This window comes from Somniosus microcephalus, chromosome 4, assembly GCF_052327205.1.
Source record: "Somniosus microcephalus isolate GS21.2 chromosome 4, FLI_Smic_1.0, whole genome shotgun sequence".
Lineage (NCBI taxonomy): Eukaryota > Metazoa > Chordata > Chondrichthyes > Squaliformes > Somniosidae > Somniosus > Somniosus microcephalus.
Genome location: NC_140990.1, coordinates 270,739,363 through 270,753,224, shown reverse-complemented (window position 1 = coordinate 270,753,224; position 13,862 = coordinate 270,739,363). Strand labels below are relative to the sequence as shown.

Here is a 13,862-nt window from a genome sequence, read left to right as displayed (position 1 = left end):
GTTATTTTGTAAAGTGGAATTAATGAATAGATAACATGACCTCATGGAGTCACTACCATTTAATTCACTAACATATTTAATTGCATGAACACATTTTTTTTAAATATTGAACCAGACAAACATACTGAAAATTAAATTGCTCGTTTGGCAGCAAAAAGGATTGGAAAAAAATAGTTCAACCATTAATGTCAGGAAGCATATAGTCAGTGTTTCCTTTGGGCTCATGAGCTGTTTTTCCATCATGTCCTATTCGCAATTACACCGAGACAACATTGGGGCAATTTTAACCTAACCTGCTTGTTGGGAAATTGATGAAATTGTGAGCAAAACTGCTTTTACACCCCACCCGGTTTTACTCTCCATTAAAGTCAATAGACAGTAATATTGGGCGGGGTATAATACTGGCATTACACCCAATCCCGTGGGTTTCCAGCCTGGCGAGTTACGCTAAAATCACCCCCAATATGATTGAAATCTTAAGTTGAGTGTGGCTTACCTTGTAGAACTGAAGATTGTCGTCTTGAGTAGGGTAGCCCATGTAACGCTCAGTGTACATAGCATCTGTAATGTTCGAGACACAGTGAATTTTTATTCAAAGATTCCATAAGAAATATACTCAAACAAATCCACAAGAACAATTATTTTCTATTTTATGATATGTGTTTTAAATAAACTATTTCAGTTTCTCTGTTGAGTACTTGTATGTTATGTGTTGTGCATCTGCTGCATCTTATTTCATTTATTACAAAGCTCTTCATTGCTTTTCTGATATATGATGATTTCTGAAAAAACTCATTACTTAATGGATCTCTTTGAAAAAATCAGATAAAATATATCTTCAGTGAGCCACTTGCTAAAACAAAATGTTCGTATGGCTTTCGGAAGTGTGTAATTTTCTGTAATTATTACAGAACATTGCAACTTTAGTTTCAGCATCGGACTTCATTCTTAGTCAGGGAAATTATGTATTGTTAAATCACCTTCTAATCCTCAATGTACATTTTAACACATTGTAGCCTCTTGCAGTAAATGAAACTTCAATCTTCTATGTATATCAAAAGAAAAACTTGCATTTACATAGCACCTTATTACATCTCTGAGCACATCACCCAATTTTTTTTTTAATGCAGTGACTTATTGTGTAGGCGAATGTGTTTTTGGTGGTTTTATGTGATGGAAGAATGTTGACCCTGGGAAAATAAAGGGGTGAATTTCCTTGTGGTGATTCACCAATGGAAAAAAGATGTATGCCCACCAGTGGTCAGGAGAAGTATTTACATGGGGGATTCCTGAAACAGCTCATTTGCATTCCCATTGGAGTAGTCATTGGCGTAAACGTTGGGCCAGAAATTCCAGGCCAGAAGCGTGAGTACGGTCGGCTTACTCACGCTTCTGGCCGTTGGAAATGCCGGCGTTCAGCATGAACAGCGCATGCGGGGAACGCCGGCATTTCCAGACCTCGAGCGTGAGCGACTGCACAGGCAGCGCTTGCGCAGTGAACTTCGTGGATTTCATTCATGAAATCCGTGAGGGTAAGTCCTTAGAAGTTACACGTGAAAAAAGCAAGTGTAAAGTTGTTCATTGGCTGCGGAGGAAGATATATTTTATCGTGGAGCTTTTGAAATGCAATATTTTTGTTTGGGAAAGGGAGGGAAGTTATTTTAAGAAATTTTAAGTAAGTTTTAAAGTTTAAATTTTTTTTTTTAAAAGGGTTTTCAGAACGGTAGGTAGAAGGAGCAATTGTGGCTGTGTGAATGGAATGTGAGAATGAGTTATGTATGTATGTCCACATATATTCCTTTACGTATATGTATGTATGTTTTATATTCCTTTACTAATGTGTATGAATGTATGTTTTTAATTATGATTTTCCAATAAGTTACTTTCTCTGAAAGTCATAATTAAATAATACATTCATACACATAAATAAAGGAATATATACATAACACGCAAAGGAATATATACAGACATACATACTTTCAGAAGCTCCACGATAAGAAATATCTTCCTCCGCAGCCTGTGGAGCAACTGTACCCATGCTTTTTTCATGTGTAAGTTGTAATGACTGGACCTCACTGAAAGCATTAATGAAAGCGGCGAATTATACTGCGCACGCGCTGCCTGTGCAGTCGCACGCGTTCTGCCTCTGAACCCCTTCGTTCAGAGGACAGGAAATGCCGGTTTTCCCCACATGCACTGTGAATGCTGAAAACCGGCATTTCATCCGGCCAGATGCGTAAGTACCCCGACCGTACTAGCGCATTTGGAAGGGAGTTACTGGGCCAACATCACGACTTGCCCCCTCGCATCTGCGACTGAGGGCCCAAGGAGGTGCATTGCGCAAGAGGTCATCATCGTACGTATCCTCACACTGTTCCCTTTGGGGAACTGTATGAAGTGGTGGAAGGATTTATGGCCGTGATTAACGCTCATTCCGTGACCGTAACCATCTTTGAACCAGCCATTAGGGTGGTTAGTCCTATGGCGGGAGGGTTTTACGGGCTCCCACAACCCATCTGAGGGGGGGGGGCCACCAACACCCACGGACGCAAGTATCCCGCTGGATGTCCACCCAGAATTTAAAGTTGGAGCTCTGACTCCACTTGCCGGGACTGTCTGGAGTGGGGTTCAAAACCCTACTCCTTCTGGCCCAGCGGCGGGGATGCTTACTGCTACGCAAAAGGCCCACTCCGCACAAAAGGTGACACCCATACGTTTCCTGCGCCTTTTCCCTCCCCGTGACTGGAGCCCTATGCTGCCATTTCACGTTGCTAATTGGATTGGGCCTTTGTCATAGTGGTAGGATCCCCGCCGCTGGGCCAGATCAGGGTAGGGTTTCGAACCCCGCTCCAGACAGTCCCGGCAAGTGGAGTCGGAGCTCCGGCTCTAAATTCTGGGTTGACATCCAGTGGTATATTTGCGTCCGTGGGTGTGGGTGGCCCCCCCTCCTTGTATAGCTTGTGGGAGCCCGTAAAACCCTCCCGCCATAGGACTAACCGCCCTAATGGCTGGTTCAAAGATGGTTACGGTCACGGAATGAGCGTTAATCATGGCCATAAATCCTTCCACCACTTCATACAGTTCCCCAAAGGGAACAGTGTGAAGACACGTATGACGACGACATTGCTAAATAAATAAATGGAATTAAAAAAATTCTTTTAGGGCTTTTAAAAGTCTTTAAATTGCTTTAATTCTCTTTAAAACTACTTCAGATTACTCAAAATAATGTAAACATTTTAAAAAGTTTATAAAAGTTACCAAAATCTTCAAAAAACTTCCAAAAACCTATTTAAACTGCTGCTTTGCATGTAAAAATCCTTAGCAGCTTGACAGAAACATTGGGGGCGTGTCCAGTGAAACTGAGACCTCAAGGGGCGTGTCTCACTTACACTGCACGCTCCTGGCTTCGCGCTGGCTGCACTCCTGGGCGGCGTGACGTCATACGCTGCCCGGGAATGTGCTTTCTATTTCTGCAAGTTCAGGCGTCCCAGAAGCTGATCGGCACGAGCGCGGGGTAAGTGCAAATACGGGGCTTGCACGCGCTGCAAGCCCCGTTCTGGAATTTCTGGGCCCTTGTCTAAACCGGGTGTAATCTCCTGGAGTGCATGAAAATTAGAGTTCAGCCTTTAAAAAGACAATTCTGGCTGAACAATTCAGCAGCAGACCAATGGGCAAGCAGGTAAGACAGGAGCAGTGCTTGGGTCACTCATTGGAATTTCAGTTAACTTTATTGGATACTTCATCAATATTATTCTCATATTTCTCAAGAATGTCTAAAGCAGAAACAAGCAACCAAACAAGGCAGCAAGGCATGGGTTCCAGCATAGAAGAAGAAACCTGCCTGCTCAAGAAGTTAAGAGGGTTTTCTGTGGGAGATTCAACGCAATATGGTTTCCATCAATTGCACCCTGGATATTTGGAAAGCCAGCAACCCTATAAAACTTATGGCCCTATCTTGTGCTGCGTTACTGTCATGCCAAAAGTGATAAATTTGCCAGCTCTCCTGTAAAATGTATCAGTAACCTGGTGAATGTGTGCCCATACTGTTACCTGGCTGATATTACCGAGATTGCCCATAGCTATAATTGTGCCAGTGCTATAAATGTTGAATACGGTGGTCATCTTCCTAGCCAGATAGCATTGCAGGCAGATGAGCATGGCTGCAGGTCATCATGCAGGAGGTGACAGAGCTGCTTTATTGCCCCTTTGGTAGAGTACACTCTTATACACATCTCCTCAGTAAGGTCCTCATCTGACCTGTGCTGCCTAAGGAGTGGGGGATAATATTTTGTGGACTGCATCTTTCTTAAATACTGCCTGACTCTCCTCCATCCTGTGATGCTCCTTCGCTATGATAACTGAATACAAGGGGGTGCCCAAAGGGAATGCCATACCTGCTCCTGAGAAACCCTCATTGTGGGTAGGGGGTGGCTGATAATCTGCCTATGGTCTGATCCTGTCAGAAGCAGTGAGAAGCAAGACCAGGTCTGCATAGGCAAAAGGTTTGCTGCAAAAATCGCTAGTCAAACTCTTCAGTCTCAGAAACTCCTCACTTTTGCCTGTCTCGTCTGATCCAGGCAATACCTGTGCCATTCACAGCTGTGGAGCCACTAGCTCTCATTAGCATATATTTAAATGAGGGCACTTGGGACTCAGCAGATGCAAGAAAGGCCAAAAAGCCAAGGGTACTTGGGGGAAGCAATTGAAACCAGAGGAAATGGCTTCTGCTCGATTTTCCTGCCACAAAAATGTACCTGCCCTGATTATGCACTGGAAATACACTGAAAATGCACTGGAAATACACTGAAAATGCACTCTAAGTGTCGAGGGAGCTTTAACATCCACCTGAACCATGGGAACCGGCAAACAGCCTTTACTTTGATGCTCCCATCTGAAGACAGATGAGAATATTTCAGAATTAAAGTGTGGAAATCTTGACCTAGTATTGTACTCTGCTGCACTTTACTCTTACAATAATGAATGATTGTTATGTAAATACAGATGTCAAAGCTTGGTTAACATTCTGAGGGGTCAGTTGAAGACTGGATAGGTGTCATCATGTTTGAATGAGACTCTTTTTCCCATAATTAGTAAACCATCTATTCTGTTTAATTAGAGCTTTGTGAACAGCTGGAAGAAAGTCGAATAAGGACATAGTTGGTCTCTTTTGAAAATATTTCATTTTGTCCAGTCATCGTCCACCAACTACAAGGTGTGCTATCTGAGGTGCAGAATGGAGCACTGAGCCACAGACACTAAGGCCGCAAAGTTAATGGAGGAGGCGGGATGGTGGTGGCGGGAGAGCTGGTTTCCGGGTTCCAGTCACAAACCTGGCTGCAACCACTCTGTAAACGGGATTTTCCTTCGATTGGCCTTGTTAAGCCCGCCCTGCGGGCTTCCCAGCCAATTATCAGGAAGCAAGTCTGATGATGTCATTTGACAATGCGTCACAACCGGTTTCCATAAAGGGACCACGTCCACATGGAGTTTGACAGTTCTGTCAGTGTTCGACAGCATTTGAGGTGCTGCAAACACTGACAAGTACTGCACAAAGGTGGACACTTGCACCCAGACTCTCCAATGACTTCTTCCATATGCTTATGGAGGTAGTCACAGCACGCAGGGGAGGTTCTCTTCTCTTCCAAGAGATCTCCCAAGGACACCAACGCAGCCTGGTTGCACATTGCACAGGAGGGCAAAAGCAGGGTCAAGGGGGTCTCGGAGTGGCTGCAGGGCATTCTGGAGGGGGAGGGTGAACAGCCAGTTGTCGTGGTGCATATAGGTGCCAATGATATCGGTAAAAAATGGGATGAGGTCCTAAAAGCTGAATATAGGGAGTTAGGAGGTAAATTAAAAAATAGGACCTCAAAGGTAGTAATCTCAGGATTGCTACCAGTGCCACGTGCTAGTCAGAGTAAAATAGAAGGATATTTCAGATGAATACGTGGCTAGAGGAATGGTGCAAGGGGGAGGGATTCAAATTCCTGCGACATTGGAACCGGTTCTGGGGGAGGTGGGACCAGTACAAATTGGACGGTTTGCACCTGGGCAGGACCGGGACCGAGGTCCATGGGGGAGTGTTTGCTAGTGCTCTTGTGGGGGGGGGGGGGTTTAAACTAAAATGGCAGGGGGTTGGGAACCTGTGCAGGGAGACAGAGGAAAGGGAAGCAAGGATAGAAACAAAAGACAGGAAGAAGAAAAGCAAAAGTGGAAGGCGGAGAAATTAAGGGTGTAAATCAAACAGGGCCACGGTAAATAATAATTGTAAAAGGACTAAGAGTGTTAAAAAAACAAGCCTGCATGCTTTGGGGGCAAAAATTCAGTTGCTTGCGCCTCCCATTAGCCCCTTAAGAGGGCGCTAATGGGGCGCAAAGCAACTAGCGCCCGGGCACGGCAATGTTTGCGCCGCTCACAAAATTAACTAGACATTTTGCGGCGGCGCTAAACATTACCGCCACGATCTCCTGCGCCAGCAGATCGTGACGTCAGTCAATTGCGCAACGCCCTGGTAGCGCCCCGGACTGGATATTGAGTGGTGCCCCCTGCCTTACTGCCTGCCGCTAGCAATGACAGGTTGAGGGGAGTGTTTTGCAGTCAGAAAGGGACTGGGGGAGCGCTATTTAAAGGCAACTGCTTCCTGCCTTTTTTGTTGGTGACATTTTTGCACCACGCATTCAGAGAGAGAGAGAGACTTCTGGAGAGATTCAATGCTGTGTGAACGAGTTTTGGGTACTGAGCAGCACTTTGCAAGTGCATTTTGATTTGCTCTTCCTTGCTTCGCCCGCGCTCTGAGGTAGCGCCTCGCTCCTCAGCATTTGCACCTTAAGACAGGTGTGAAGTGCCTGATTTAGCGCTCCAATCACCTCCAGGGGCGATAAAAGCCAAGTTTGCCGTCGGAGGCGACAATTAGCGCCAGGCACTAAACTTTGCGCACGGCCGATAATGGCGCCCCAAATGGGGCGATACTGAATTTTTCCCCCTTTGTGTCTTAATGTGAGGAGCATTCGTTATAAGGAGGACCAATTAGCTGCACAAATGGATGTAAATGGATATGATATAATTGGGATTACGGAGACATGGCTCCAGGGTGACCAAGGCTGGGCATTCAACATCCAGGGGTATTCAATATTCAGGAAGGACAGGCAAAAAGAAAAATGAGGTGGGGTAGCATTGCTGGTTAAAGAGGAGATTAACACAATAGTAAGGAAGGATATTAGCTCTGATGATGTGGAATCTGTATGGGTAGTGCTGAGAAATACCATGGGGCAGAAAACGTTAGTGGGAGTTGTATACAGACCCACAAACAGTAATGCTGAGGTTGGGGATGGCATTAAATGGGAAATTAGAGACGCGTGCAATAAGGGCACAACAGTTATCATGGGTGACTTCAATCTACATATAGATTGGGCTAACCAAGTTAGTAACAATACTGTGGAGGAGGAATTCCTAGAGTGTAAACGGGATGTTTTCCTGGACCTATATGTCGAGGAACCAACTAGAGATCAGGCCATCTTAGACTGGGTATTATGTAATGAGAAAGGATTAATTAGCAATCTTGTTGTGCGAGGCCCCTTCGGGCAGAGCGATCATAATATGATAGAACTCTTTATTAAGATGGAGCGTGAAATAGTTGACTCAGAGACTAGGGTCCTGAATTTAAATAAAGGAAACTATGATGCTATGAGGCGTGAGTTGGCTAGGGTGGATTGGGGAGTGCTACTTAAAGTGTTGATGGTGGATAGACAATGGCAAACATTTAAAGATTGCATGGATGAACTACAGAATTTGTTCATCCCTGTTTGGCATAAAAATAAAACAGAAAAGGTGACTCAACCGTGGCTAACAAGGGAAATTAGGGATAGCATAAGATCCAAGCAGCGGACATATAAATTGGCCAGAAAAAGCAGCAAACCTGAGGATTGGGAGCAGTTTAGGATTCAGCAAAGGAGGACAAAGGGATTAATTAAGAGGGGGAAAATAGAATATAAGAGTAAGCTTGCAAGGAACATAAAAACTGATTGTAAAAGCTTCTATAGATATGTGAAGAGAAAAAGATTGGTGAAGTCAAGCGTAGGTCGCTTGCAGTCAGAATCAGGGGAATTTATAATGGGGAACAAAGACATGGAAGACCAATTAAATACATACTTTGGTTCTGTCTTCACAAAGGAGGACATAAATAACCTCCCAGAGATGCCGGGGAACATAGGGTCTAATGAGAGGGAGGAATTGAATGAAATCAGTATTTGTAGGGAAATGGTGTTAGGGAAATTGACGGGATTGAAGGCTGATAAATCCCCAGGGCCTGATAATCTACATCCTAGGGTACTTAAGGAAGTGGCCCTAGAAATAATAGATGCATTGCTGGTCATCTTCCAAAATTCTATAGACTCTGAAACAGTTCCCATGGATTGCAGGGTAGCTAATGTAACCCCACTATTCAAAAAAGGTGGTAGAGAGAAAACGGGGAATTATAGGCTGGTAAGCCTGACATCGATAGTGGGGCAAATGCTAGAGTCCATTATAAAAGATGTAATAGCAGAGCACTTGGAAAACAGTGACAGGGTCAGACAAAGTCAACATGGATTTACAAAAGGTAAATCATGCTTGACTAATCTACTTGAATTTTTTGAGGATGTAACTGGTAGAATAGATAAGGGAGAACTAGTAGATGTGGTAGAAACATAAAAACTTAGAAAATAGGAGCAGGAGTAGGCCATTCGGCCCCTCGAGTCTGCTCCGCCATTCAATGAGATCATGGCTGATCATGCAAATTCAGTACCCTGTCCCTGCCTTCTCCTCATATCCCTTGATCCCTTTAGCCTTAAGAAAGATATCCAACTCCTTCTTGAACATATTTAATAAATTGGCCTCCACTGCCTTGTGTGGTAGAGAATTCCACAGGTTCACCACTCACTGGGTGAAGAAATTCCTCCTCATCTCTGTCCTAAATGGCTTACCCCTTATCATTAGACTGTGACCCCTGGTTCTGGACTCCCCCGCCATCGGGAACATCCTTCCTGCATCCAGTCTGTCCAGTCCTGTTAGAATTTTATAAGTTTCAATGAGATCCCCTCTCATTCTTCTAAACTCCAGCGAGTATAAGCCCAATCGACCCAATCTCTCCTCATGCGTCATTCCTGCCATCCCAGGTATCAATCTGGTGAATCTTCGCTGCACTCCCTCCATGGCAAGAACATCCTTCCTCAGATAAGCGACCAAAACTGCACACAGTACTCAAGGTGTGGTCTCACCAAGGCCCTGTACAACTGTAGCAAGACATCCTTGTTCTTGTACTCGAACCCTCTCGCTACGAAGGCCAACATACCATTTGCCTTCTTAACCGCCTGCTGCACCTGCATGCTTACCTTCAGCGACTGGTGCACAAGGACACCCAGGTCTCGTTGCTCTTCCCCTTCTCCCAATCTATTGCTGTTCAGATAATAATCTGCCTTCCTGTTTTTGCCACCAAAGTGAATAACCTCGCATTTATCCACATTATACTGCATCTGCTATGCTTCTGCCCAATCACCCAACCTGTCCAAATCATAGTGGAGTTTCTTGGCATCCTACTCACAGCACACACGCCCATCCAGCTTTGTGTTGTCTGCAAACTTGGAGATATTACATGTAGTTCCCTTGTCTAGATCATCATTTATATATATTTGTGAATAGCTGGGGTCCTAGGACCGATCCCTGCGGTACCCCACTAGTCACTGCCTGCCACTCGGAAAAAGAGCCGTTTATTCCAACTCTTTGCTTCCTGTCTGCCAACCAGTTCTTTATACAAGTCAGTACCTTGCCCCCATTCCCATGTGCCTTAACTTTACACGCTAATCTCTTATGCGGGACCTTATTGAAAGCCTTCTGAAAGTCCAAATACACCACATCCACTGGTTCTCCCTTATCTATTCTACCAGTTACATCCTCAAAAAATTCCAGTAGATTAGTCAAGCACGAGTTACCTTTTGTAAATCCATGTTGACTTTGTCCGATCCTGTCACTGTTTTCCAAGTGCTCTGCTATTACACTTTTATAATGGATTCTAGCATTTTCCCCACTATCGATGTCAGGCTTACCGGTCTATAATTCCCCGTTTTCTCTCTACCACCTTTTTTGAATAGTGGGGTAACATTAGCTACCCTCCAATCCATGGGAACTGTTCCAGAGTCTATTGAATTTTGGAAGATGACCAGCAATGCATCTATTATTTCTAGGGCCACTTCCTTAAGTACCCTAGGATGTAGATTATCAGGCCCTGGGGATTTATCGGCCTTCAATCCAATCAATTTCCCTAACACTATTTCACTACAAATATTGATTTTCTTTCAGTTCCTCCCTCTCATTAGACCCTATGTTCCCCGACATCTCTGGGAGGTTATTTGTGTCCTCCTTTGTGAAGACAGAACCAAAGTATGTATTTAATTGGTCTGCCATTTCTTTGTTCCTCATTATAAATTCCCTTGATTCTGACTGCAAGGGACCTATGCTTAACTTCACCAATCTTTTTCTCTTCACATATCTATAAAAGCTTTTACAGTCAGTTTTTATGTTCCTTGCAAGCTTACTCTCATACTCTATTTTCCCCCTCTTAATTAATCCCGTTGTCCTCCTTTGCTGAATCCTAAACTAATCCCAATCCTCAGGTTTACTGCTTTTTCTGGCCAATTTATATGTCTTCTCCTTGGATCTTATGCTATCCTTAATTTCCCTCGTTAGCCACGGTTGAGTCACCTTTTTTTATTTATTTTTATGCCAAACAGGGATGACAAATTCTGTAGTTCATCCATGCGATCTTTGAATGTTTGCCATTGCCTATCCACCGTCAATCCTTTGAATAACCTTCCCCAATCAATCCTACCCAACTCGCGCCTTATACCATCGTAGTTTCCTTTATTTAAATTCAGGACCCTAGTCTCTTGAGTCAACTACTTCACTCTCCATCTTAATGAAGAATTCTATCATATTATGATTGCTTCGACCCAAGGGGCCTCGCACAATAAGATTGCTAATTAATCCTTTCTCATTACATAATACCCAGTCTAAGATGGCCTGATCTCTCGTTGGTTCCTTGACAGATTGGTCCAGGAAACCATCCCGTATACACTCTAGGAATTCCTCCTCCACAGTATTATTACTAACTTGGTTAGCCCAATCTATATGTAGATTAAAGCCACCTATGATAACTGTTGTGCCCTTATTGCACGCGTCTCTAATTTCCCGTTTAATGCCATCCCCAACCTCCGCATTACTGTTTGGAGGTCTGTATACCACTCCCACTAACGTTTTCTGCCCCTTGGTATTTCTCAGTTCTACCGATACAGATTCCACATCATCAGAGCTAATATCCTTCCTTTCAATTCTGTTAATCCCCTCTTTAACCAGCAATGCTACCCCACCTCCTTTTCCTTTTTGCCTATCCTTCCTGAATATTGAATACCCCTGGATGTTGAATGCCCAGCTTTGGTCACCCTGGAGCCATGTTTCCGTAATCCCAATCATATCATATCCGTTTACCTCTATTTGCGCAGCTAATTCATCCACCTTATTATGAATGTTCCTCGCATTAAGACACAAGGCCTTCAGGCTTGTTTTTTAACACTTTTACACCTTTTAGAATTATTATTTACTGTGGCCATGTTTGATTTAAACCCTTGATTTCTCTGACTGCCACCTTTGTTTTTCTCCTTCGTTTCTTTTGCTTCTATCCTTGTTTCCCTTTCCTCTGTCTCCCTGCTCAGGTTCCCAAACCCCTGCCATTTTAGTTTAAACCCTCCCCCATGTGTTTGGCCTTTCAGAAAGCTTTCGATAAGGTCCCGCATAAGTGTGCAAAGTTAAAGCACATGGGATTGGGAGTAAGGTACTGACTTGGATAGAGAACTGGTTGGCAGACAGGAAGCAAAGAGTTGGAATAAACGGGTCTTTTTCCAAGTGGTAGGCAGTGCCTAGTGGGGTACCACAGGGATCGGTGCTAGGACCCCAGCTATTCACAATATATATTAATGATCTAGACAAGGGAACTAGATGTAATATCTCCAGGTTTGCAGATGACACAAAGCTGGGTGGGCATGTGTGCTGTGAGGAGGATGCAGAGAAACTCCAGTATGATTTGGACAGGTTGGGTGATTGGGCAGATGCATGGCACATGCAGTATAATGTGGATAAATGCGAGGTTATCCACTTTGGTGGCAAAAACAGGAAGACAGATTATTATCTGAACGGCAATAGATTGGGAAAAGGGGAAGTGCAACGAGACCTGGGTGTCCTTGTGCACCAGTCATTGAAGGTAAGCATGCAGGTGCAGCAGGCGGTTAAGAAGGCAAATGGTATATTGGCCTTCATAGCGAGAGGATTCGAGTACAGGAGCAAGGATGTCTTGCTGCAGTTGTACAGGGCCTTGGTGAGACCACACCTTGAGTATTGTGTACAGTTTTGGTCGCTTATCTGAGGAAGGATGTTCTTGCCATGGAGGGGGTGCAGCGAAGATTCACCAGACTGATACCTGGGATGGCAGGAATGACGTATGAAGAGAGATTGGGTCGATTAGGCTTATATTCGCTAGAGTTTAGAAGAATGAGAGGGGATCTCATTGAAACTTATAAAATTCTAACAGGACTAGACAGACTAGATGCAGGAAGGATGTTCCCGATGGCGGGGGAGTCCAGAGCCAGAGGTCCCAATCTAAGGATAAGGGGTAAGCCATTTAGGACTGAGATGAGGAGGAATTTCTTCACCCAGAGAGTGGTGAACCTGTGGAATTCTCTACCACAGAAGGCAGTTGATGCCAATTCATTAAATATATTCAAGAAGGAGTTGGATATATTTCTTAAGGCTAAAGGGATCAAGGGATATGGGGAGAAAGCAGGGACAGGGTACTGAGTTTGGATGATCAGCCATGATCTCATTAAATGGCGGAACAGGCTCCTGCTCCTATCTTCTATGTTTCTATGAATTGTATCCCCTGCCGCTTGGTGTCAGTTAGTTCTCTGTGGAGACTCCTGTGGAGGGGGGTTTCCTACCCGCTGTCAATCTTAGCTATTTTGACAGCGGACCCGCCTCCAAACCCGTCCTCTGAGCGCCGGCAAAACTCCGGCCTTAATCTCAGTGTGCTTTTTCTTCTAATTCATTCACGAACATAATTTTGGAAAAGGCAAAAGGTGAGTTGTAACCACAATTTAATGCACTCAGCTAGAAGCTGAGGATCAGTTGCCAGACTTAGAATACTGAATGCAATTTGTTGAACAAGTATTGTCAGACTGCCAGAAAATACTGGATGGCTTTGCGAGTCAGGCAAGCAGGAATAACCTACAGCTGGTCAGGGTTCTGCAGTGAGTTAAAAAATGATTCCTTGTGGAATTGATCAATCTTCTGCTACCTGGCAGTTTAAATTCTAGATCTGTCTTTTGTTTCTTTACTTGTCCCATTACCATTCCCTTTTGCTCGCATCATCATCCTTTTTGTCATTTAATCTCTCGCGCCTTCCATCGTATCACAGACCTTCCCTTTTGATCTTTCTTCCCCACCCCCTTTCCCTGCCCCTGAACTTGCTTAAAATCTGTTACATTTCTAACCTTTGACTATTCTGACAAAAGTTCACTCTGCTTCTCTCTCCACAGATGTTGCCTGACCTGCTGAGTATTTCCAGCATTTTCTGTTTTTATTTCAGGTTTCCAGCATACGCAGTATTTTGCTTTAGTTTAAATTCACTACTCAACATTGATGTAGAAAGGTCTGATCTTTCCTCAGCTCCTAAGCAGGCCTCTCAGCATAGCACATATCTCATGCCTGAAATTTAAGCACGAGGGAAAGGCAACAGAAGTTCAGAACTCCTTTGAAATGGAAAAGAATATAATGAGACAATATAG

At 44.1% G+C, this 13,862-nt stretch overlaps 1 protein-coding gene across 2 annotated transcripts in view; it reads right to left on the bottom strand.

Moving 5' to 3' along the window:
• The window catches only part of fap (fibroblast activation protein, alpha), a 149,854-nt gene that overhangs the window by 9,792 nt on the left and 126,200 nt on the right, over positions 1–13,862 (bottom strand). For both annotated transcript variants that reach the window (XM_085986421.1, XM_085986422.1), the window contains one exon: positions 497–561. In XM_085986421.1, the coding sequence (XP_085842547.1) occupies positions 497–561 (65 nt within the window). The remainder of the gene's footprint in view (positions 1–496; positions 562–13,862) is intronic.